The 26456-nt window shown below is 39.6% G+C and overlaps 1 protein-coding gene across 8 annotated transcripts in view; it reads left to right on the plus strand.

Annotated features, from left to right (window-relative positions):
- The window catches only part of TRPM3 (transient receptor potential cation channel, subfamily M, member 3), a 466950-nt gene that overhangs the window by 198354 nt on the left and 242140 nt on the right, over window positions 1–26456 (plus strand). For all 8 annotated transcript variants that reach the window (XR_001145147.1, XM_004677587.1, XM_004677602.1 and 5 more), the window contains exons 2-3: window positions 16483–16562; window positions 17828–18032. Coding sequence is in view for 7 of the 8 variants with exons in the window: in XM_004677587.1 (XP_004677644.1) it covers window positions 16483–16562; window positions 17828–18032 (285 nt within the window). In the remaining variant the exon portion in view is untranslated. The remainder of the gene's footprint in view (window positions 1–16482; window positions 16563–17827; window positions 18033–26456) is intronic.

Below are 26456 nucleotides of genomic sequence, written 5' to 3' on the forward strand. Positions count from 1 at the left end.
AACTTACTAATCTGCATTAAATGAAAATCCTTTGCAAAATCATATTGAAACAATGCTCAAGTCATAATCAGCCTGACTGTTATCTACAGCCTGCTGTGGCTGAGCCCAGAATGCACTGTGTAATCAAATTCCATGTTACTTCAGTCTTGGAAAATTCCTAATAGTTGTGCATATTTTTTTGGTCACATTAATTCATAAAGTACTTTTTAATCCAAAGAAAATTGACATTTAGTTATAAGCCAAGCAAGAATGTAATTTAAAACTGCTTAAATCCAGTCACCTATTATCACACAGAGAAAGAGCTTAAAAGAATGTTTTATCCTACATACAGCAAACAGGTAACCTATGCTAACAGTTCCTAATAGGACACTCAGAGAGTACACATTTCTCACGTTATCATTCCCAACCATAAGTACTTGGGAAATAATAAGACAGTAGACACGCACCTGTGTGTGTGTGCAAAGCTGCACACATACTTGGTGTGCCATGCAGTGTCAATATTTTGGCTAATGTTTTTGCTGTTAGTGTTTTATTAGGGTAACATTGGTTTGCAAGACTGTATGTAATTCAGAAGCAGATGCTCACACCTCCTCAGATGATACCACCACCAAGGCACCCATAGTCCTCCACCATAATCCATTTTACTCCCTCCCCCCGTGTTTCTGTCTTCCTTTCCCTGTCTTGTAGCTTCAGTTTTCATAGTCAATTTTTTAGACTTTGTTATGATTTTGGTTTCGTCTAACTCATTGTTTATGCTATATTTCATAGACAAGGGAAGCCATCCAATATTTGTCTTCCTCCTGACTTACTTCACTTCACATAAACCCCTCCGGTTATTATCCATGTTGTTTTAAATGACAAGATTACCTTCTTTTATAGCTGAGTAGTATTCCATTGTGTATTCTACTGATCTTCTTAATCCGCTCATCTGTTCTTGGCATTATGGGTTGTTTCTATAACTTGGCTATTGTAAGTAGTGATGCACTGAACATAAAAGTGTATCTATCCCTTTGAATTAGTACTTTTGTATTTGTCAGGTAGATACCTAGGAGTGGAATTGTTTTATCACATAGTGTTCTGTTTTTATATTTTGAGAAATTTCCACACTGTTTTCCAGAGGACTGGACAGTCTACATTCTCAAAACTGTACTTCCAAAGTAGATATCACACTTAACCCTCCTATGCCACACAGAAACTTTAAAATAAATCCCATTATCAGGTAAAACAAATCTGTGGGAAACTCAATTCCCCAGGTGGAGATGGTTCTAAAATTACTATTTTAGAAAAATGACATTTGAAATACCAAATCATCCATCACTCCTTCCACCCTAGACATAAATATCATTTGTTTGTGTCTTCTCAGACAGTAACACTCAAATTAATGACTACCTTATTTCATGGCCTTTTTACTTTTCTCACTGCTCATTTGGAAGTGCTACAGTTCTGAAAGAAGGTTGGTATGACTGGACATGCTGAGTTGCTTTGGCAGGGGAGGGCATAGAAAGTTTGGAGACTAGAACTGGGGTGTTACTATGCAAGGCCTGCAAGACCTACCAAGGAATAGAGATTGTATTCTAGAAATAACAGGAATTCATTGAATTATTTTAGGGTGAAGGAGAGGGCATTCCATGAGCTATTTCATCATTTTAGATTATTAGTCAAATTACCATGTATAATACAAATTACCATGTATACTGCAATGCTGAATATACCTTTAGAAAAACTCATAGAAATGTACAAAGAAAAAGTGAACCCTAATGTAAGCTACAGATTTTAATGACAATGTATCAGTAATAGTTGGACAATTGTAGTACCACCTGCAAGCTGTTAGATAATATGGAGACAGTGGGAAGACGGAGAGGTGGGGAGAAGGTATTTAAGACTACTTCTTCTGTTCAAGTTCTCCTTAAACCTAAAACTGCCCTAAGAATAAAGTATAAATTAAGGGGGAAAATCTTGTTGCTGGTTAAACTGGGAAATGGGGTAATTAGGAAGCCAACCAACCTACTTTTTAAAATAAGATCATTATTGTGCCCTTTGGGTTAGATACCTAGGAGTGGAAATGCTGGATCATATGGCAGCTCCATTTTTAGCAGTTTGAGAAACCTCCACACAGCTTTCCATAGTGGTTGCGCCAGTTTGCATTCCCACCAGCAGTGCAGGAGAGTTCCTTTTTCTCCACACCCTCACCAACATTTATTATTACTTGTTTCTTTAGTATGTGCCATTCTCTCTGGTGTGAAGTGGTATCTCATTGTGGTTTTGATTTGCATCTCTCTTATTACAAGTGATGCTGAATATTTTTTCATATGCCGGTTGGAAAAGTTTCTCTTTCCCCTTTGGAGAATTTTCTTTGTAGTTCTTCTGCCCATTTTTTGGTGGGGTTGTTCACTTTAGATTTGTTGAGTTTTGTCAGTTCTTTGTATAACTTTGTGGTCAGTCCTTTATCATTCATATTATGTACGAAAATTTTCTCACAGCCAGTGTGTTGTCTGTTTTTGCAGTGTCTTTTTTGCTGTACAGTTTTTTTGTTTTGTTTCATTTTTTGCACTTCAGTTTGACGAAATCCCAGGTGCTTATCTTTTCTTTCACTATCCTTCCTTTTGGTGATGTATCTTTAAAGATGTTACTGGGGGGTATGTGATGTAGTGTTTCACCATTATTTTCTTCTCTATATTTTATGGTTTCAGGTCTAATGTCTAGGTCTTTAATAATTTTTGAGTTGGTCTTTCTAATATTAAACATAAAAATGTAAGTGTGAATTCTACATACATTTAATAAAGATTAAGAAAAAAATACATAGCATCGTTAGCCTAACTTCTTTAAGATGAATTTTGCTATCAGCAATTAATTTTTCTTTAGAATTTTTCTTTAGGTGAGGATGAGGTAACTAGAAAACATACAAGAGGGGAAAAAAAAAAAAAACATCTTACTATCCAAGGGAGCACAAATTAAAGACTAGCTATATATTTCTGCATTACCTACTATCATTTTTATAACCTACTTATGAAAATGTGCTTATTTTTATGCACACTAAACTTAATATAATTAGAGAAATCAAATCTATTACTAGTATCTCCCAGGACTTAAAATCCCCCAGAGAGATTTTACATTAACATACGAAGGTAAGAATAAATCAAAACGATGCAGACTTTGGTAGTGAGCCTGTAAGAAAAGATGTGGATGATATTTTGAAGCTAGGCCTGATAACCTTGAACAACCTTAAAGCTGTCACATTAGTACAACATAACCACAGACTGAATTTTTCTGGATGACTTTATTTTCTACCTAGTCATCTAGTAATTTGACAGAGATTGCTATTAGATGGAAATGCATTTATGCAGCATTAACTTAATACCTAATAATTTTTCTTTCCCAGAGAGTACAAGGAATGACTTTACAATTCCATCTCTGAAATTACCTGCTTATAACTTGCTTCTGAAGATTAAAACAAACAAACAAAGATTAATTCTCAGTCTCTTCAGTTAAATAATTCTTGATTGTTAGGTTAAAAAAATAAAAAACAACAACTTGCAAAGGTCAGAAAGACTGTGTTTTCTGTCCTGAATCATCATCTAGACTAGATTTATCAATTGGTGGAGGGTAAGGGCAAGAGGACACCAAAAATTGTGAAAACTCTCAATGATACTGTTAATTACGCTAATGATGTCTTACTAATACTTGAAGTCTTATTGAAACATAATTAGAATCTTCCATGTGTGCCAGATGGCTAACATGAGGCATTCTTAAGAATGGTTGGAGTCTGGAGAGAATTCTTTCAGGGATTATTTATCAATTCAAATCTCTTTATATACTTTGTACTTAGTTTGACAAAAACCCCGTGTCCTATTACATTTTTGTTTAATTATAAAAGAATAATGGGTCTGTTTATTTGTAAAAACAAAATTTTAATTTTCAGTGTTATTTGCAAAATGCTTCCATACCTACTTACTAGGGACTAGCAAGCATTCATACTAATAAGGCACTAGCAACAAAGCTGTCAGATCTCATTCTCAGAATCCTTGATTCTAAGAATTGGGGTTGACCTTGAAGATCACCAAGATTAAGTTACTTCCCAAGGTCCCCTGCCTAGTTGTCAACAAGACATAGCTGGGATTCATGTCTGGGACCCCTAATCAGTTATGTGTCAACCAGACTCAGCCTTACTACTGCTTTAACCAGATAAAGAATATCAGGATTTTAGAAATGAAATCCCACAATCAAATCCCTGAAGCTTGTGATAATAAGAAATTTGAACTTAAAATTGAAATCACCTGTAGAATAAATTGATCTCTTCCCAGAATACATTAAGGTAGTTAGAACTGATGATAAAGAAACTAAGAATAATAAAAGTAAAAAATGTATATCTGGCTCTAGAGAGAGAAAAAGAGACAGAGACATTGTAATTTTCTCAGTAGTTAATCTTTATACAAAGATTATACTTCAAAGATAAGTCCAGCCCTTTATCCAGCCTCATGCTCTGCTGTTCTCAAAGTTTTCTCCTTCCAGAGCAAAAACAGCAAACAAAATAGAAGTTGAAATCAATAATATTATTTGTCACATAAATTCCACACTAAAATATTCCCGGTTTCACAACTCAGCACACCTTTGGCTTGTGACACTCAGGATGGTATAGGAAAGAGCTGTGAGGGCTATTGCAGAATGATATTGCACAGCTCCAGCTCTACATTTACTCGACAGAAAATAAAGTTGTGTTTCCCATGGTCGCAGCTTCCGTGAATAAAATAAATACCCTCCAAGTCACTAGTAGGGTGCTGACAACAGCTCACTGATACTGCTTTCTAACAAATGATCAATTGTTTTAAAGTTCCTGGCTCTTGAAGAGAGATCGAGCGTCAGTTTCACAGTTTTGTCAGCCATAATATGCTCTTTTATTTCCTCTTTCTATGGGTAAAGTTTGTCAAATGACTGATTTCTTTTTAGAGATTTATTGATTTATGCATACAGAACTGGGGTACAGGCCAGAGGTGCAGGGGTGGTGAGAGGATTCACCAGAGACAGAGTGGGGAGCAGAACATATTGACGAAATGCACTGCTGAGGGGAGCAGTGGGTGAGGCAACAGAGATCTGCCATGCCATGTGGGTCACCTCCCTGGCCAGGGATCAAACTCATGCTGAAGCTAGCTTCATAGTGCTGTGTTGTAACCGGTTGCACCACAGGACAGGGCCCAATATGACTAATTTTTAAAAACGGACACCAGTTAGGGCTATTGTAGTTTGGATTTTAGTTGATAAGTCAGTAAGTTTCTAAATGTGTGCAGGAGGCTTTTAAGTTTTCACATCACCAGATGTGAAACCAGATACTGTAATAGAAGAGAGTTAGCACTCGACCATAAAAAGGATACCTTTGAAACAGATACCTTTATCTTTAATTATTTTAGTAACGTTTGAGGCTTAAAAAAAATGTGTGTGTTTTTGGCCCTCTCTGGTGGTGCAGCGGGTTAAAGCACAGCACTAAGAAGCTAAAGCCACTTCTGTGTGAGTTTGATCCCCGCCTGCCCCGGTGGTGATCTATATGGCACAGCAGACCTCTCCTGATCCACCTGTTGCTCCCGTTAGCAGTGTATTTTGATCTGTTCTCTCTCTGGTGAAGCCTCTCATCACCCCTGCACCTCTGGCTTGTAACCCAGTTCTGTATGCACAAATAAATAAATCTTAAAAAATAAAAGTGTTTATTTTTATTAATATTAAAATGTACATGTTGCACAACAAAGTCAAAAAGTTCACTTAGCATTCCTAAAATCTGGCACAGGGTGTAAGAGATGCAGGTTTTCTGAATACACAAGAGCTTTGGGCCTAAACAAATGGCTGATTAATAAAAACTTTGGCTGATGCATAATCCTTGTAAGCCCAAGATTTTATTGTATCATGAAATCTTGTTTTCCTACCTATTTAGAGTTATTGTGAATATTGCATGTATTGTGAAATATTGCATGTAATATTCTATGTGAAAGCATTCTGTGTGAACTGTAGAATACTTCAAAACGCAATTCATTATTTAAATAATTAATTGCTTCAAAATGAAGAAACAACTTGGCAAAGAAACATGAAAATGTATTTTAAGCCACTTATTAATGTCTTTGAGAATAACATTCTTTAAGTATTCATATTCTACATAAAAAATTCTGAATATATTTAAGTATAATTTAAACATCATGACCCTGGGAGAAAAAGATGTTTCATTTCTAAATGAAAAGCTTAATTTTTTACTCTTTTCCCAATTTGATGATAAAAATGTACCCCCCAGGGAAATGCACGGGACTATGGTGGTGGCACAGGGGTGATTTGGTGATGGGAAACCCGCAGGGATTACAATCGAGATGGAAAAAAAAATGTGCAAAATGATGTAAAAATAAACTTTGTAATAAATAAAATAAAAAAAAATGCATACAAAAAAAATGTACCCCAACTGCATGTTAAGGTATATATGACTTAAGTTTAGAGGTTTTAAAGTAAATTTTGTGACAAATAATTTTCAGTCCACAAAAAATTATTCCCCAAAGAGGATAGAGATAAGGACGTGATATTCCCATAGAAACTGATAAAATTGGAAGGAAGAGGGACATGTTGTAGGTAAGGCTGGGAAACTAGGTTTGCCATAACAGACCTAGAGTACTATGTGTTTGCAGGTGAAAATTGACAATAGATAAATCTTGAAATGAAAATATTTATAATATTGCATGACCCACCCAACCCCTCCCGTGGAAATATGAATAAGATATGAGTGTGGGACAGCAGTTGGGGTGAATTATTCTGTCTGACAGCAACCAACCAAGCCTTTCAGAGAACACAGTGTTTTGTGCAGAATTTGGAAGGGCGAGGAGACATTGACTACGTACAGAAGACTCTAGCATTTCAGGAAAACAGATAAGCATATTCAAAGGTGGCGAAGTATAAAACTTGGTACATGTGGGGACCAGTCAATAATTTAGTGGTACAAAATATACTAGGAGGTTTGGAGGAAAATTAAAGAAAGATAACTGCAGAGCTAGATTCTGAAGGCTTTAACTCCAGAAATGACCTGATTGAGCTGAGGATGAGAAACTTCTAAAGGCTATCGACCTGGCCAAGGCCTGAGAAACTGTTTCAGGAAGAGTTTATGGCTGGTAGTGTGCTCTGGAGATAGCCATCTTGCTTATGGTCCTCTGCCATTTAATTTATAGGCCAAGGAAACTTGGAAAGTTGGAGATTATGATGCATTTATTTCCATGCATTAGAACAAAAACAAGAAACCTAAGGGATATTTAAGAGGGACTGGTCCTGTGTTCTCCACACTTTTGCTACTTTTATGATGCCATCGTGATTTTTCTCTTTTCTACAAATCATTTCTACTTAAGTGAATTTAACATTTTTGATGTACTTTTCCCACAAATCCAAACAGGACAATGTATTTCCGCAGGGAGAAATGTTTGTTAAATTGTGGGTTTAGCCACTGCTTGCATAGTAAATATTAATATAAATCCATCTATTAAAAAAATGGCCCTCTCATGTCACCCGGAAATTCCCTGTTAGGGAATATGGGTCCATCTGATGCCATCATATTACCATCCTGAATTGCTGTGCAAGTAAATCAAATGATGTGCCTGAGTTCCCTGTTACTACCATGAGCCAAACACACTTTTAGGTGCTGGGTGACAGCAGTAACAAAACAAAACCACTGCCCTCAAGGACTTACATACTAGTGATGGACACAGACAAAAACAAACATATACAAACATGATACCAGATAAAGAAGGACTAAGATGGAAGAGTAAAGGAATAGAGAGTGGCCTGAGTGGGCCTTGGATAGGTTGGTGGGCTGAGGAAGTTGCTTCAGTTGTCCAGTGTGTTGAAGAGCCCGGTGCTGGGACAGCTGAGAATGGGGTGTGCAAGTAGAGGGAACAGTGGGAGCAAAGGCCCCTGGGAGAGAACTTGCCTGATGTCCTTGAGCAAACAGGCATTAGTAATGATGGGAGCATGAAAACTTGGTTCTTAGGACCAATATTCCCTCCCCATGTCAGACACAGCCTCCTTTTTTAGGCCAGGGGTTGACCAGTACACACCAATTCTAGTTCATCCCAGCCTCTTCCCCTGTTTTACTGGGATCACTTTGCCTCTGCAGCCTGAGTGCTGCCACAGCATAGTTGATGGTGGCAATGGAGACTGGCAATGGCATCCCCCTGGAAGCCTAAATTATTTACTCTCTGGCCCTTTGTAGAAAATGTTGGCTGAAACCAACTCTGTATCATGCTCTTTTTGTTATCAAATGTGGATATTAACAGCAAAAATAAATGCTTGGGACATCTTTATAATGATGAAAGATGCATTTCCCATGTCAAGGTGTAATTACTACTTGTAGAAAGTCATGTACATGTATTAAAATTGAGCAATGCACCAGTGAAAACTTTATAGTATATTTGACGTGTGATTTGTCTTTAATGATGACTTGGGAGTGTAAAGTAATCTACCCCTACATAAAGAAGGGAGAGGAAAACCACGGTTCATATTACACTTATGGTTTCCTCTTGTAGGTATTCAAATTATATCCTCTCTAAACTACCTCTGAAACAGGCTAGTAATAGATCCTGTCGGGAGCTACATTGTTGGGTGATGCAAATGATTTTGAAAACATCCATATGGACAGTGTGGCCGAGAGCTACAAGTCTCTTCAGAACTAATTACCTCCTCAAATCAAAAGTCCTGAAGATCATCTGCAACCTGGTAGGAAACCACTGCAGTGCTGACACTCCCTGTGGTCTCCCCTTTCACTTAAACAAAACGCTTGTAGTGCTGGTGGCTAGCTTTTATTTGGAAAAATGATCTATAGCCCATCTATTTAGTCTCACAGACATTGTACTATTCTCTTCCTCCACTGCTTTCTCTTCTCTTTTTTCTTTTTTCCCTTTTCTCCCCCACTTCTTTCCTTTGAACCCTGGAGAACTCATCCTGTTCAGTATAGAACTTACATTTCCAAACAGTTGCCATTCAGCTCTTTCTCTTAACTGAAGCCATCTTAACTAACATATTTGAATAGTCCTTCTCCAAACACTTCCTGTTTCTATAGGGCAGAACCTAAGAGTTTCAAAAAAAAAGAGTATCGGGGCCCTCCCTGGTGGCGCAGCGGGTTAAAGCACAGCATTGAGAAGCTGAGGCCGCCTCCGCATGAGTTCGATCCCCGCCTGCCCCGGAGGTGACCACATGGCGCGGCAGACCTCTCCTGGCCCGCCCGCTGCTCCCCTCAGCAGTGTACTTCCTCGATCTGCCTGTTCTATTCCCCGCTCTGTCTCTGGTGAAGCCTCTCACCGCCCCTGAGCCTCTGGCCTGTACCCCAGTTCTGTATGCACAAATAAATAAATCTTTAAAAAAAAAAAAAAAGAGTATCGGGAAATCTGTGGCCACACAAAACATGTTTCTGAATGCAGATATATGGCCACAGAAGACAACTTTGAAATATATAAAAATCACAAAGAATAACAATAAGTCAGTTCCACTTCAGTATACCCCACCTTATCATCTCTACATTTATCTTATCATCTCTATATTTAAATACACAATTCTTACATTTCACATCCTGCTTTTCTCACATAGCAGCGTGAAGCTTTCAGGTCACTATGTAATCGAATAGTCTTTTGAAACTTGATCATCAAACAGCATGCACCAGCTTAATTAGCTTCCTGTGTATGGACTCTTGTTTGCCATTGTTCTGTATTATAATTAATGCCACAGTGAACATCTTTGTGTGCTCACATCCCTGATATCCCCTTGGAAGTCATGCTTAGAAAAGTTACAGCTGCATAGAAGGAAGCCCATCACTCTTTTCTGTTCTGTGGCCAGCTGCTAAAGACAGATGAAGGGATTTCTCCATGGTGTGTTAATGCCAAATCTTAGTGCAATGTTCCACTCGGGTCTTGCTTGCCATGTTTCCTCAGTCCAAAGGTGGAAACCACCCAGCAGTTTATTGTGCCTTGTGTGTCTGGGGAAACCTTACTTAAGTGAGAGACCACAAGATGTGGTAGTTTAAAGGAGATCCTTCCTTCTTGGAGATAGCAGAGAGGAAAAGAGGAGATAAGGGTTGTCTAATCCAAGTTTGACATAAGTCACTTCACACTGTGACTCCCAGGGAATGTCCAGATGACACATACTAGGCACCAGGAGAGATGATGGAAAAATGAGGGTCAAAGCAACCTTTGTGGATATATTGCCCATGGGTTGATCAACCCCAGCACCTCTCAGTGATTTGCAGGAAGAGGCAGGAGTCTTTGAAGACTAAGTGTTTACATATTCACGTTCTAAAAAAGCGTTTGTGTCTTGAAAAATGAGCCTTTTCTCTCTCAATTTAGTTTACTTTTAGTGAAGAACAAACATTATCTGAGGAATTGGGTCTTGGATGATTTTTGAAAGAGACAGCTCTTCTCAGTTGGGTCACCCAGAAAAACACAGAACAGTGTCTTTTTTTTTTTTTTTTTAAAGAGGGAAATTGGGGAGTGTAAATTTTTGATCACACATGTGCAGCTGGTGGAGGGGGCTACCGAATGGAAAGTGTGGTCAGTCAAGAATTTGTTATTTCTTGACACTTTAGAAGTTGTGGAAGATCACTGGCACATTTCAGCTTGCTTCTCCTTGGGCTCGTGTTCAGGGGCCAGGCTATCCTTTTGAAACAGCCAGAGTTTCTAGCAGTTCCTCTTTAAAGCAATGCTATCATTCCATTCTTCGGGGAGGGATGAACAATGCCCCTGTGTGTTCCAACCACTGGGAGCATTAATACACTGTTTCTTTAGAAGGATTTGCTTTCCAAAGCTGAACTTTGCAGAACTCAGAACACCTTATCACACTTTCACAAGCCTTCTTTCTGAAAATGGAAAAAGAAGAGGGGGGGAGAACCTGTCAGGACTTGTGCCAGTTAAATCCGATCTCTCCGGGGATTTGTTTTTCTTCTGGCGTCAGATTAGATGTTCAAATCAAGCAGTGTTTGAGAGCTGCGAGGGAATGTCCAAGGGATTCTTAGTGAGGCTAATCCCACAGCAGCACATTCCAAGGGGCTAATCTGCCCAAGTTCATTGCTTACTTGAAACGTCTCTGGGGGAAGAGCCGGGCTAGTGACATTTTTTCCAGTGGGCGGTCATAAGAGCATTATTAATGGGATGACCAGTCCCAGCCACAGCGAAATGAAAGCAACAGTTGCTGCTCGTGGGACTGCCTGTGTCACCTCCCAGTCAGTGCTCAGGTAAAATGATTTTCACTCACTTGCCTCTTGTTCCACTCACAATAGTGGACTTGGGGACCCAAGGGAAGACTTAAAGGAATACCTGGGGAGGTGGGGAGGAAAAGAAAAAGGCAAAAATGAAATAGAGGTGGTCCTTTTGGGTCTTTGCTGTTTTGTTCTGACTGTGACAGGCTGTGCGGTTGAAGCATCAGTGTCAAAATACAGAACAAAGTGAAAGTAGCTGGTAATTTGTTTCTGTAGTTATGGACCCTTCTGAGCTGGTGAGTATTGGTCTGGGTTGTTGTTCTTCGTTCAGTTGGTCTGCTTAAAAGGTAGGTTGTGGTGGGACTTTCTAAGACTTTCGGTGTCAGATTTAATACATATATGATAGATGCCCTTTTATAGCACTCCTACCCAGAGAAGTTCTTGATTCTGGAGCTGGTGAGCAGAGAAGCTTAAAAATTATTTTGGGGTCTCAGAATTGTAGCAGAGCCTTTGGGAAAAGGAGTTGAAACCTGCTTAAATGAAATGACTTCAGCGTCAGAGTTTTTACTGTGCTATTTACAACTATTTTGTTGTTTCTATCATCTTGATGCTCTAGTGACTGTCCGTTTGACTTGACTCTTCAGGGAAAATCATTACACATTACATTTTGTTTACAATGTGAATGGCCTCATTTTTGTTTTGAATGAGACGTCCTTTAATTATTAGCCTTTGAAAAACACCTCCCTATTGCACATCACACATGGCTGATAATGCGGAAAGACAAGGAAGAAATAGTCCTGCACCAACGCAGTCATGGTGATGTGACCGTTCTACTTTTGGAAAACAATGTATAGAAGTGGTTTTCTAAGGAATGGTAGAGGCCAACTTTTCTAAGAGTGCACGAAACTTCCAAAGCAATTTTTAAAAGAAAAGATTTTAGGACACATGAAAACTTCCCTTGAAGTTTTGCATTAGAACAGAATGAGAGGGTCAGCAACAAACATGGCATGCCAAGACTACTTCATGCTTTCTAACAAAGAGGATAGCCATTCTGACCGAGTTTAGTTGCAGTTGAAGGCAAGTATAAAACTTTGCATAGAATGGTTCAAAGCCTTTGATCAAAAGAAAAAGGAATTAGCTTAGGGAACAAGTTAAATCAAGATCATACATTATACATTATACCCTCTCCAAGAGAGTAATTTTTAAAATCTAATATCTATCCACACTGAAGACCTGAATAAAAGTGCAAGAAAGCAAAATCCACAAAAGAGCAAATTATGATATTTTGTAGAATTCCTAATTCATGTTTTCTATATACTTTCTATTTGTATTATACTGTTCTTTTAAAAAGAGAGAGAATTCAATTCACTATGGATGGTGGAAAAGACTACATTGTTTCTTTTTTCCATCTAATTTCTGTGCAGTAGCCAGTGGAATGGTTAATCTACTAAAAAAAAAAATGTAAAAAGCTGTCTTCAAGTCCTTCAATAACAATGAGGTCACCTCTCATCTTTGAGAAGGAAATTAAGTTGTTAAACTATAAAAATCAAATTCTTGGAACTTAAAGACTAACAAAGAAGTTTGGCATCGATAGAGAGTAACTCTTACAACACACCATCTGATTGCAACTTTCAGAGACTTCAGGTAAACTGGGATCCATGAGCAAGAGAAACAGTGAGATGCCTGGAGAAGTCTAATCCACCGGGCATTAGACTGTCTCCCCCAGGCTCAAGTTAGGAGTCCTGCTGGGATTGTATATATATTTTTATAGCCACCCTAGTGGCCCCACCTTCTTGGACTTTTTTCTGCTATTGTGATGCCTTTCTAATGGCCCATCCCAGTTCTTTTTCCCAAGAAGAGAAGAAGAACAAAGTGTTCATTTTGCCACTTGTGAGGACTGCCAGGAGGAAATGGGAGGGGAATGACACAAGACTGAATCCCCTGGGACTTGCCTGTGGAAGTCGACGCTGTCCAAATACCAGGGCACACCCAGGCATGCCTAGGTGACACCCACATCAGCTGCTTTTAATCACAATTTCTAAATTGAGGAGGCAGTTCAGCAGTGGAGAAGAGTGCGAACTCGGGTCAGGGTGCTCAAGTGCAAACTCTGACTTTAAAAGTTCTTTGCTGCATCTCTCTGCTTCAGTGTCTTCATTGGTAAAATGTACATAGTAGCAGTGTTCCCTCACAGTGTGCTATGAGGATCCACAACTATAATACAGATAGGTACTTTCCAGGCACTTGGTGAGCTTTTTTTTTTTTAATTTAAGATTTTATTTATGCATACAGAACTGGGGTACAGGCCAGAGGTGCAGGGGCAGTGAGAGGATTCACCAGAGACAGAGTGGGGAGCAGAACAGGCAAATTGATGAAGTACAGTGCTGAGGGGAGCAGCGGGCGGGTCAGGAGAGGTCTGCCACGCCATGTGGTCACCTCCAGGGTGGGCAGGAATCGAACTCATGCTGAAGTGGCTTTAGCTTCTTAGAGCTGTGCTTTAACCCGCTACACCACCAGGGAGGGCCCTGGTGGGTGCACGCTTTATAAAGGTGAGGCACAGTTGCCACCCAGAGGGCCCCTGCTAAGTGCCATATGTTTTCCTTGAGTCACCTGCTTTGATTGATACAACTCTTTAAAGTTGTTCTGATTGTCCCTATAGAAGAAGGTTCAGGGAAGTTAAATAACTTTTCTAAATAACTTCTTAGTGCCCAACCAGACTTCTAGAATGTATCCTCCCAAAAGCAAAATGAGATCAATCTGCCACAGCAATTTTCCAGCACTCTCATCTGCGCCTTCATCTGAAGGGTTAATGCCAGACCAGTTACCAACCAGCCCAGGACTGGTCACTCATCCTGGAGGGAAAGTCTAGTACCCAGATTAGAATGATAACAACTCTGGATGGTGGCTATTGTTGTGCCCATTTTCTAGATGAGGAAAATTGAAAATCAAGGCTGTTTTTTGACGTTGTTCACACTGCACAGCCCCCACTCACACACTTACTCTAACTTCAAACCTCCGTCTCTGTGCACGATACCACTACTCCTGCTTTCTCTCAGCAGCTATAGGCAGCATTCGCTGGACTTCCCAGATGCTCCCCGCAAAAGAGCCTTCTGAATGTGAGCCAAAGTGGGCCACAAAAAAGAAAAGGAAAGTGCCTCTCACTCTTATGCTCCCCAAGGTATAGGGAAAGTTAGTTTCAAATGTCCAGTAAGGAATATTTTTACCAGCTTTGTGCCAAGAGATGTTATCAATGAAAGAATTCAGTGTCTAGAGGAAATCATAGCATATGAATAGTTTAACTCACAGGTCTTTTACAAAGATAAGGGCTGGTTATCTGTGCTACTAAGCTCATTTCTGTTACAAAGATGTAGCCACTAGCCTCTCCTATATATTTGAGTAGAAAACGCTTTGATCATAGACACTGGGGCCTTTCTCATGTCTAGCTGACAAACAGAACTGCACGTTACTTCTGTGGCTTATGCACTCGGTCACCTGCACTCAAGAATCTCAGAGGCAGGGTATGTGCTCCTTCTCACGCAGACAAGGCACAAGCACTCGGAAATTATGCAGCCCAATAGTGACCATGGATGCAGGACCCAGCTCCTTCATAGCTCTCCAGCCTCCCTCATGTGGCCACTTTTAAAATGTGCATTTACAGAAACACTAATTCAGAAAGAGAATGGCACTTCTGTGTGTATGGCAGCACTATTTGCAATAGCCAAGACATGGAAACAACCTAAATTCCCCAGAACAGATGGGTGGAATACTACTCAGCGATCAAAAAAGAAATTCACGCCATTTGTGACAACAGGGATGAAACTAGAGGGGATTATGCTAAGCAAAATAAATCAGAAGGAAAAAGATGAATACTGCATGATTTCACTTACATGTAGAATATAGAGGAACAAAACAAAGGGTCAGGAAAAAAAGATAAAACTTGCAAAATGATCATGGATATGAGGAATACAGCAGGGGAAGGGAGGAAGAGAGATCAAAACAAAAGAGGGAAGAGCACAAGGGACTGTGGAGATGGATCACAGGTGCTATAATGATGGGAGAACTACTAGGGGCTTTAGGGGCTATATATGATGGGAGAAGTCCACTAATGTCCACAAAGGAACAACGATGTAAGAAAATAGATAAGTAAATTTAATAAATTTCATTTAAAAAAATGTGTGTTGTCATGAGTATTGGACAGCAATACCTCTGTACCACACACCTGCATGGTTCTTCCATCCTGAGAGGAAGAAAGTATGAGATGAAGGGTTTAGAGGCCAGCCACATATCTGGACAGATACCTGTCTTGGCAGAGACAGCGTCAATTACAGTTACCACTAGCAAATGGGGACTTGTAACAGTTAATGCTGGTCCGTGGAATAGGCCAAGGTAGTATCTTGGTCAAAGACATGTACTGATGCCATGTTAGAAGATGGTTCCACATAGAAATAACATTGCGGCTTGTCTTAATGCTTTGAGAAAGAATTCTCTGAGAAGCTTACTAGATTTCATGGAATGCCCCTCCCTACTTCAAATGTGGGTACAGAACAGACTAAAAGGGTACAGGATGGACACTGCCTTGGAAAAAGATGGTTTGGTTTTTAAAACGGCCCTTTCCTTTCTGTGGACCCAATCTCAGAGGCAGGTCTTCTGGATGGATATTTGCAACAATGCCCAGTCTAAGAAACTGAATTTACATTGCTTAGAAGTATGTGTGATGTATTTTAAAAAGTGGTAATTTTCCTCCAAGATCAGTACTTGTGAAACTCTGCAGTGTGCTGAAGATTCACCTTCATTATGTTTCCATTTCCTCTTTTCCCCCTCTATTTAAGTACTGCTAATTTGGATTTTAGAAGTATAGTGATGGATTAGGACTTTTGAGTTTCTAATTCCCTCACCATTTGTCTTCCTTCTCCCAGAAAAATCTAATAGAAGTGTCATTCATTAAAAACTATATTTTGATCTATTTCATCCCACCACTGAATGTCTATTATCTGTAAGATTATAAACATTGTTCTCTGTCTTTCCTTTTCCTTGTAAATAGCAATCTTTCTAGCATTCTAAATCACTATGAATTTACATGACTCCATCACTAGCAGTTTTATGTTATGATCATTTCCTTTAACTTTCAATACTAGGATGTTAAATAACCCAATTTGGGAGGGATAAATTTTATTATATGCAATATTTATGTTTGAAGTAACTATAGTTTCTAAGATATCAGTCCATTATGTGATTATGAAAATTTGCTTTCTAGTCAAAAATACTTAAAAGGTTATTTCACTGTTTTTTTTTTTCAGGCTCAGAAATCCTGGATAGAAAGAGCATTTTATAAAAGAGAATGTGTGCACATCATACCCAGCACCAAAGACCCCCATAGGTAATCTTGCTGTCTCTATAATGTACCCAGGACATAAAGTAGCAATTACAGGTGTAAAATGACTACGGTAAACACTATCCTTTGCAAGAGGACCGATGTCAATTAAAGATCACTTTTTTATAATTGCTGGACATCTTTGTACTATCTGGTGTGTATGCAACATGTAACATGCACCATGTACCTTTAATTCTCTAAGAGCCAGTACAGAGTAATAGATATGCCATTAGGGAAGGAATTAATCATTCCCTATAAAAATGGGTAATATGTATTTTTATGTATGGTTATCGGTTTTCCCATTTCATCAAAATGCTTACTTTGTACCCACATGCTGTACTCTCATGGAAAAGGAGATCTTTAAATAAAACTCCTAACAGATTAACAGATTATTAATGAAATTGAAGAACTTCAGTTCCTATCCAACCACATTTGTAGTATTCTAATTAAGATCAACAGGATATGAGTGTCTGGAAATGCCTTTATGAAAAGGCAACATAATGCAGTTTAATATATAAACTGTGGAGTCATAGAGACTGGCTGTGTAACCTAGAGCCAATTATCTGACCTTCAGATCTACACTATTTAAATCCTTCAAATGGATACTGCATTGTTGTATTTAATGAATGATTACTATGGATCAGTCTTATTAGTAACAATAGTAAAGTATGAAGGACATTTTCTTGACATCAGGAGTGAATTTTAATTTTCCAGATTATCTCATGAATAATGATTTTCATTGTTTCCTCAAGAACACTTAAGCCTGCAGATTTTTATTCTTAGAATTGGTTAGCTGACAATGAATGTAAATTGGGAAAAGACAAGTTGGGTTGTGTGTCACATCACATAGGAATGAGACTCCTGATTTAAATGTGCGTGTAAGAATTCTCCCCTTTCAGCTGTTCAATTCACCGTGCAAGATTTGATAGATGGGTTATGCAAGATTTGATAGATGGGAGGGGGAAGAAATAGAAAGCTCTAGAGGGCTTTGTTCATGGGTTACTGGACAATATGGCGGGAGCTGAAGGAGAAAGTAGGATGGGGCAGGAGGCACTCGGCATCCTGAGTTGGTCACAGAAAATGAGGAAGGTAGAAAGGAAGAGATAGGCTTGTCTGGCGAGTGCTGAACTGTTTGCCTGATACAAACACATTGTAGAATCCCTGAGAACTGACTAACTAGGTCATGAGGGCATGTGGATGGTGGATGGGTGGCCGTGGATGTGCATCTGCCAACAGTTAACACAAGGTTCACTTCAAATCTCACGTTATAGGTGTTGCTGTGGGCGTCTCATAGGCCAGCATGTCGGCCTCACTCCCAGTATCTCCGTTCTTCAGAATGAGAAAAATGAGAGCCGCCTATCCCGAAATGACATCCAGTCTGAGAAGTGGTCCATCAGCAAGCACACTCAGCTCAGCCCCACAGATGCTTTTGGGACCATCGAGTTCCAAGGAGGCGGCCATTCCAACAAAGCCATGGTAATCAAAGAGCCTTTCTCTGGTCGCTTCTTTCTTGGGTGCTAGCGCCAAGTCCTGCAGAGCAGTGGTGACGAGCTGCAGGCTAACACCACCCCACATCTGCTTCCCTGGTGACTTGCTTGAATTATTTGGCACCTGTGTGTGTGTCTCTGTGTGTCCCCTATCAAATGCAAGCGAGAAAACCTTCCTCCTCAGATGGTTCAAACAATTAGTATGAGATCGGACAGTGTGACTACTGTTACTAATAACAACAAATAGCTTTGGTGGTTATCTGCTGATTATTGTATTAATTTTGGGACTGATCCATTAAGATAGATTTTGTTAACTCCATTGTTTAAAAAAAAATACATTTAGCACTCTTTTCTGTTCTGTCAGAAAATAGCATTTTTCTCAATTCAAGGTAGAAATGTTCCTCCCAGACTATTTCCTTTGCTGTTCTAACAGAGATCTTGGCATCCCCACTGAGTGCTTTTTCTCCAAGAAGCTGTGTTCAATAATGTTGTAAATATAGGGCTCCATATGAAAAGCATTTTTTGGGAAAGGAGACTTGAGGAAATAGACAAATTTTACTTTGAAGTATTATAGCTTCTAAATTTCAGCTTTCATCATGGACCTCTCCATATTCGGCTGACAGATTTTTTTTCCAGGAAAAAAGCATACCATGTGTTTATGGAAATTCTAGCAATGCTGTATTCCAACCAGCTCACTTCTAACTGTTAAAAGGGTGAGTTAGTTGAGGGTGGAGCAGCTGGAGGTGGCTATTCTCAGGCATGCCACAGAGTTTCCTGAGTTTGGAGAGGAAATTTTGCTTAGAGAAGCACATTGCAAAATGCAAGTGAAGTCACTTCTCACCAGTTACAGTCTAAAAATGTGCCATGCAGCCACCTCTCTCCTTTTTCTGCCCCCTTCTCTTTCTCCCCCTTCCCTCACAGCAGTTATTTTATAGAATGGCTGAGTGAGCTAGTCTCACCCTTCTTTCCTAAGAAAATTATCTCTGAGCTATATATTAAAACCAATTTTGAGCTACATATTGGAAAGAAGATGGTATGTATAACTCTAACTGCCAACAGGCTCAGGGAATATGGCCAATTTGAGACTAGGTAGCTTTCTCTTGCACTTAGAGGTGTATTAATCTACACAAGATTAAGGGTCCCCAACTCAGCATATTCCTAATTCACAGTATGGGATTATTCTCAGACACAAGGTTGCTCTGAAACCTGTGCATTAATTAAAAGTCATGCATCTGCTCCCTGTAAGAAAAGTGCTTCAGGCGCTGGGTCATCATTTCCATTGTTGACAGGCCTCAGCTGGTGGATATGGAGCATGAATTTACTCAGAAGTCAGAGGATCCCTCTAAAGTCATCCCCCAGGGGACTCTTAACTGCCATGATGTCACCAGTGTCCAAAAAGTGTCTGGAAGACCCATTTCAGGAATTTATAGATTACAAGGAAAAGAGTCTACATTCTCATCTTATGTTTTTGATCAAAATTAAGTTCAGATACCCGAAATTCAAATAGTTTAAGACTTGGTCACAAATGACTTCTGCCAGTTTTTAAAAATAGAAACTATTCTCAGAAGATCAAGTTTTCTCCCACTAATATTTTTTGAAGAATGGAGTTCTAGTTTGACAGTGGAGAGTGTAGATTATCTATGCAGAGAAGCTCTTTACTCCAAAACCATTAGCTTTGCTGTGTGACTTGGGAAAAATTACTTAAATTATCTGAGGTTTAGTAATCATGTTGTTTAGTAATAGTAATACCAGCGGCAGTAGCTTTCATGAACGTGGCATATTAAAGCATGTGGCACGATGTTGGGCATATAGTAGATATAAAATTAAATTTAACTGCCATTGTTACTACTACCATTACTATTTGTTTCGGATTCTGAAAATTTTTTAAAAGACTTGAATTAATATTTTGAAGGACAACTATTCAGATGCATTCATTTTGGGAGGCTCTTTTAGAAAGTCAATTTGCACTTCTTCAATTGACACTTGATTACAGAAGTTCTAATTCTTTCACCCCCTGACTGAGCACAGAATCTGAAGCCATGTTTCCCAGTGTGTAAACTGGCCTGTCACTGGCTAGACGGTTTAGTCTGGTTTACTTAATTCCCCAAGGCCTCCGTTTCCTCATCTGCAAAATGGGCATATAATACCTGCTTCACAGAACTATGGCAAAGTATGAATGAGTCAATATATTGGGAACTTAGTTCCCAAAGCTAACAAGTGCTTGCCATGTTACTGTTCCCACAAAACTCCATTTATGATGGCTAGAAGTGCGCCTTGATGATCAGTCACAATAAGCTGCATGATCTTGAAGTCAGATTGAATTGGACCCGAACCCTCACTCTCTCATTGTCTAGCTAGAAAATCTCGGGCCAGTCAGTCAGTCTAGCAGAGCCTCAAGTTTTCTTTTCTATAACACAGGTATGATGGGCATATGGGATGTCTATGAGAATCAAAGGGAATACAAAATCACCTGGTGTACAGCTACTGCTCGATATATTTATGAGCATGTAACATATATGAATATGTGCTAAATACATCACGAATATATCATAATGGTGCAGTGAAGCCACTTCCTTTATTTCTGAACCATCCAAAAATATGTTAGAACATTTCCAAAGGAGTACCAGGTTGAATAAGCTGTCCATCTACTACTCCATGAGTTTTTTTTTTTTTTTTAAAGATTTATTTGTACATACAGAACTGGGGTACAGGTCAGAGGCTCAGGGGCGGTGAGAGGCTTCACCAGAGACAGAGTGGGGAGCAGAACAGGCAGATCAACGAAGTACACTGCTGAGGGGAGCAGCGGGCGGGTGAGGAGAGGTCTGCCACACCATGTGGTCACCTCCGGGGCAGGCGGGGATCGAACTCATGAGGAGGTGGCTTTGGCTTCTTAGTGCAGTGCTTTAACCCGCTGCGCCACCAGGGAGGGCCTCCATGAGTTTTTTTAAAGGCAGCCTTAGTGACAGTCACTGCAGGAGACTGCAGTTGTAAAGTTTACATTTGGACTTCCACACTGTCAGTCTCCTGCCTCCACTCCTCCCAGCAGAGCACAAGTGGTTGCTGTTCCCTGGGGGCCTCTGTTTTATTCACTGGACAACAACTCACAATGAGACAGCTGCTGTGGGTGGGGCGCATGTGCCTTTCATGATGGACAAAGCCAAGATCCCTTTGCATATACAATTTTCCTTTACCTGAGACTTTTCCCCTTCTAGAACTTTCTCATGAATTTGAGAGGTCCTGACTGAAACAGCAGATGATTTTATTAGAATGTGTGTCCTTTCCATTATTCATTAAAAGACTTTTGCAATTTCTCTCATAGTCGGTAGCAAATAATAACTGTTAGCAATACAACAACTAAAATGTCCTAAACATTTAACCATGTGCCCAGCACAGTACCATACATTTTCATACATGTTCTCATCTCATGATTATGATAGTATTATTATACATACTGAGGGCCAGGAAAGTTAATTTGCCCACACACAGCAAATTTACAATATACATTTATTACATATTTAACAGTAGAAAGAAAGACTAGAGGCAGGTAGGTTTCTCACCCTGTGCCCCAAGAGTGGTCCCATATCCTTAGATTAGGTAGGCATGTTTAATTATTTGCCAAGATTGAAAGACAATAGGTGAATTCAATTAATGTGTTTAGTCCCCTGCTTCTGACAAGAACGTTCGAAAATTGAAATGAGTTTTAACAAAGCTGTCAAAAATATTTCGAGGGAAGAGTCACTTTGTCACTTTTTCTTTAATGAGATAAAGCATTAACTTTTTCTCTTCAAGACAGTGTCAGATGAACCACTTGGGTCTTGGAAATGTCAAAGCAGCCTGGACATAATATGAGGCAGAATCTTCCAGACTTTGGAAGAAAGGAGTTAAAGGAAGGAAAACCATTATTAAAACATGGGCTGTGCACAATCTGTCTTCAGGGTCAGTGTTTGTCCTGTTACCACATGGGCAGTGCAGAATGATATCATACAAATTTGGCCCCAAAGATGCATGAGGGTGGATTGCAATGGCCCTCAGTGTGGAGGCTCAGAATAACCTGTGGAACTACTAATACCCTTGTCCAGGGCATCTATTTTATTGGTCTAGGCAACTTGGGCATCCTTCCAACTGTAAGCTACCCAAGTTATTCTACTGGTGAGCCAAGCTTAGAAATTACTAAGTAATCCCAACCCCTCTGCCTGTTTTATAGATGAGACACTTGGAGCTCAGGAAGGTAAATTATTTTCTGAGAGTCCCAATTCCCTCAATTATGTAGCAACTGATGTTTCTCAATTCAGGGCTCCTCAGGACTCCCCGGGGTCAGTTGTTTCTTCTCTGTCATGTATACCAGGCACAGGCTATATTTGAAGCTACTTATTATGTTCCTAGTTTTTTATAAGGGTTCTGAAAACTTTATGGTGGGATTTTAAAATCACTGTCGTCTAAGAGAGTTAAACTCAGAAGCTGTGAGCAGGAAGAGTTCTTTGTTAAGGTATATCCCAGGTGAATAGGTCCTTTTTCTGAGTCCTCCTAAGGACTTTGTGGGATGCAGTTCTCACTTCCCAGGCTTGACAAGTTCCTGTGAAAGAACAATGAAACCAGCATTTTTCAACTTGACGGGGAAATTGTGACACAGAAAGAAGACATTCAAAACTGACAGTGAGTGATGGATTCTCACTCCCGTTGCCTCTCTATACTGAGTCACAGCCTACCAAATTGCACACCCCCCAGAAGGCATCGCTGGACTCTTGGAGACCTGGCATTTCATCCAGATGTTTTGTAAAACTTAGAACATGGGGACCAAGTAAGAAGATACAGAAAAACTAAGCTGCAGTCTAACCTTTGTCCCACTAGTCTGTGTCCCAGGAAACTTTTTAAAATTGCATTTAAGAGCCTTTAAGCTGGCAATTGCTATTCAGACTCTGGGTTCTGCCTCAAAGATGCATCACTTGGTTTTTAGTAACCAATTTGTTTTCTTACATCTTGGTTGATTTTTGGATAATGTTTGACATTTTCCCCTCAAGTGGTATCCCCATATGGCTCTCACCACCATAGTGAATCAGTACCAGTCCTTTGTGCTCTTCCCTCCTCTGTCTTGGCCTCCCATCCCTGGCTCTCCCATGTGCCTCAGAACTATGATCAGCCTGCAAGTTTTATCTTCTTCCTGACACTTTGTTTGATTTCTCTACATTCTGTGTGTAAGTGAAACCATGAAATATTTATCCTTTTCCTTCTGATATATTTTTGCTTAGCATAATCCCTTCCAGCTCCATTCCTGTTGCCACAAATGGCCTGAGTTTCTCCATTTTGATTGCTGAGTAATATTCCACCATGTATGTACACCCCATCTTTTTGATCTGTTCATTTGTTCTGGTATATTTAGTTTGTTTCCATGTCTTGGCTACTGTAAATAGTGTTGTGATAAGCATAGGAGTTCAGGTTTCCTGTGAAATTAGTGTTTTAGTGTTCTTTAAATAGATACCTAGGAGTGGAATAGCTGGGTCAAAGGTTCATCTTTATCTGGAGTGAAGGCCATAGGTTATTTAAAAGAGAGAGCAGTGCTGAGCTTGATTAGATAGAATCTTAAGTGCTTCTAATCATCTCTTCCAATTAATGCTGAGCTGATGTGTGGCCCACGAAAGTATAAACCACTTAAGGACTTGTATTTAAACCTCTCAAATTGCCCACATATTCTCTTCCTGTTTTCCCTTGCTATTTACTCTGCTTATTAGATCAGGTTGAACCCTTATTACAATTTTCATGTAACTTAGATAATTATTCCTATGTCTCATTTTCACATTGAAGTCCTAACTATTGAGTCAGCCAGGATGATAGTCTAAGTATTTTGGATTGGGAATGAGAGGGAGGTAGGACATTTGAGAGGGAGATTCTGGGGTGGGGGTAATGGGAGGTGTGGGGAGACTGTGAGGGACCAGTGAGTAGTCTAGCATCTCTCTCTCTCCATATTTCTCTCTCCCTCTGTTTTTTTTTTTTTTTTTAAGATTTATTTATTTATCATACAGAGTTGGGATACAGAGCAGAGGTGCAGGGGCAGTAAGAGGATTCACCAGAGAGAGAGTGGGGAGCAGAACAGGCAGACTGTCAAAGTACAAAGCTGAGGGGAGCAGCGGGCGGTACAGGAGAGGTCTGCCGTGCCACGTGGATCACCTCCGGGGCAGACCAGGATCGAACTCATGAAGAAGTGACTTTAGCTTCTTAGTGCTGTGCTTTAACCTACTGCGCCACCAGGGAGGGCCACTCTCCCTCTCTTTTTAATGAAGTACCATTGTTTTACATCCTTGTCAATATCCTGACAGCATCAGGTAATAACCCATAGTCCTTCACCATAGTCCATTGTGTTCACTCCCACCATTGTTTCATTCCTTCAACTCTTCCTTACTTTCCCCAACCCTCCTGGTTATCTCACAAACCTGCAGTCTTACGAAGCTTTTGAATTGACTATTTAAAACATACTTTAGTTTGTGTTATGTAGATTTGATGTGGGACTTACCATTGCCAGAGGCACACCAAAGAGGAAATGAAATGAATTCCACTCACTGCACAAGTGAAATAACTCATCACTAGACTCTGGATAACCAAGCAGCTTTGCACAGCATGGGGAGGTGTCTGAGGGATGTGCCCTTGCTCCACTGATTTCTGATATCCACCTTGTTGTTTCTAGCCATTGAACTGGTAGTACCTTTGAAAGACTTTTCTGAACCAAAGTAAAACTAGAATTTATCACCTAATCTTCTGGTCCTAATCATAGACCCATAAAGGAAGAACAAATTCCTCCAAGAACTCTAACCTGCCTCTAGAAAATTGTACATGAAATAATTCCAGCAACAGATTCAGTGAAGTTTTCAATTATTTCTCCCTTTACCTTTGATTTATCATCATCCATCACCTGGGAGTACCTAGAGTGAACAGTAGAAAGGCTCAAACACAATATTGATTGGTGCTTTTACTTCCAAAGCTTTGTAGGTCATCAAACTCAGAATCCAGTAAATATTTACATTCCAAGTATTTTCTTCCAAGGGAAACTGTATGTGTATTAAACCACCCTAAGCATTAAATTCTCCGTATAAAACAAAAGACTCTGCCAACTTGGGAAGCTGAGATCAGCAAAATTGTTTCACAGTCTGATGTGACATATTTGCTTGGCCACTGGTTTAATTAAAAGTATTCATTTCAAATGTGGTGACAAAGAATTAGAAATGAAATGATGCTTGTCACATCTCTCAGCAGAACAGGAAATGGGGCCAGTTTCCCATGACAGGCTCAAAGAAAGGCACTAAAAATACCGTTTAAAAAGATTTAGCAGCAGTAGAATTCTATTACTGAGAACAAGCACTACTTACAAATACCAATTGATTATTTCCAAGAATTAAAGATGGTGCCACGGGAGGAGAAGGAGGACTTGTCATTTGCCATTTCCAAGAGTATAGGCAGATTTATTGTTCTGCATTTCTTTTACGTTTCATTTTAGAAGCTGCACAAAGTTATATGGGTAAAAATTGCAGGCTAAAGAGGTGATTCATCATCAGAGCCAAACTGTTCCAGAAAATCTCAAGTTCAGAATCCCAAGGGAAGATTATTATTGTGTTTTAGCTGCTGTTGTTTTAATTAGATAGGACCAGTCTGTTGTAAGTAACAATGCCTGCTCCCTCAGGGACCAGCCTTCGCATAGTGAGTGTGATGAAAGCAAAGGGAGCCCTCTGATCCATGACATCTCGTGATTTCCAAGTTTAGCACAGAGACCTAGTAAAGCTGAATCTGCTTTCTTACTGGAATGGTTAACACTTCTAATGTTGAAGCAGTAAGAGCGACTTTAGTCAACACTGCAGTGAAATCACCTGCTACACAAAAAGACCTATAGTATCAAGCAGGGCAAAAACAGATTTGCCTGAAGCCTTTGTACATTGAACAAACGAAGATCTCTAGTTTCCTATTATAGTCTAGCTTACAAAATTTCATTTCTAGATTTGTAGTTTAGAACTCAAAATCTGTGTGCTGGCACAGGTCATGCTACATTGCCTGGCCTCCAGAATGCCGAAGAACATAGCTCAAGTAACACAATTTCAACTAGAATGAATCTGTGTTTTATTTTTAATTTGAAAATATATATATTTGGCATCATTGTTCATTTTTGTACAGTGCATGCTTTCTCCTCTCAGGCGTGCTCCCTGTAAAATTTCCACCACTACTTCACACACACACACACACACACACACACACACACACACACACACACATCAGTCACCTTAGTTCCTTGTGTTCTTCCCTCCCTTGTTTTGATCCTTTTGCTCCCCTGCAGAATGTCTAATTTATAGGTGCCTGTTAAATTTGTTTTTTTATCATTTTTTCCCCTGATCCTTTATTTGGTTTGCCTATATTCCTCCTAAAAGTGAAACCTGCA

This window comes from Condylura cristata, unplaced genomic scaffold, assembly GCF_000260355.1.
Source record: "Condylura cristata isolate star-nosed mole 26May11 unplaced genomic scaffold, ConCri1.0 scaffold00006, whole genome shotgun sequence".
Classification (NCBI taxonomy): domain Eukaryota; kingdom Metazoa; phylum Chordata; class Mammalia; order Eulipotyphla; family Talpidae; genus Condylura; species Condylura cristata.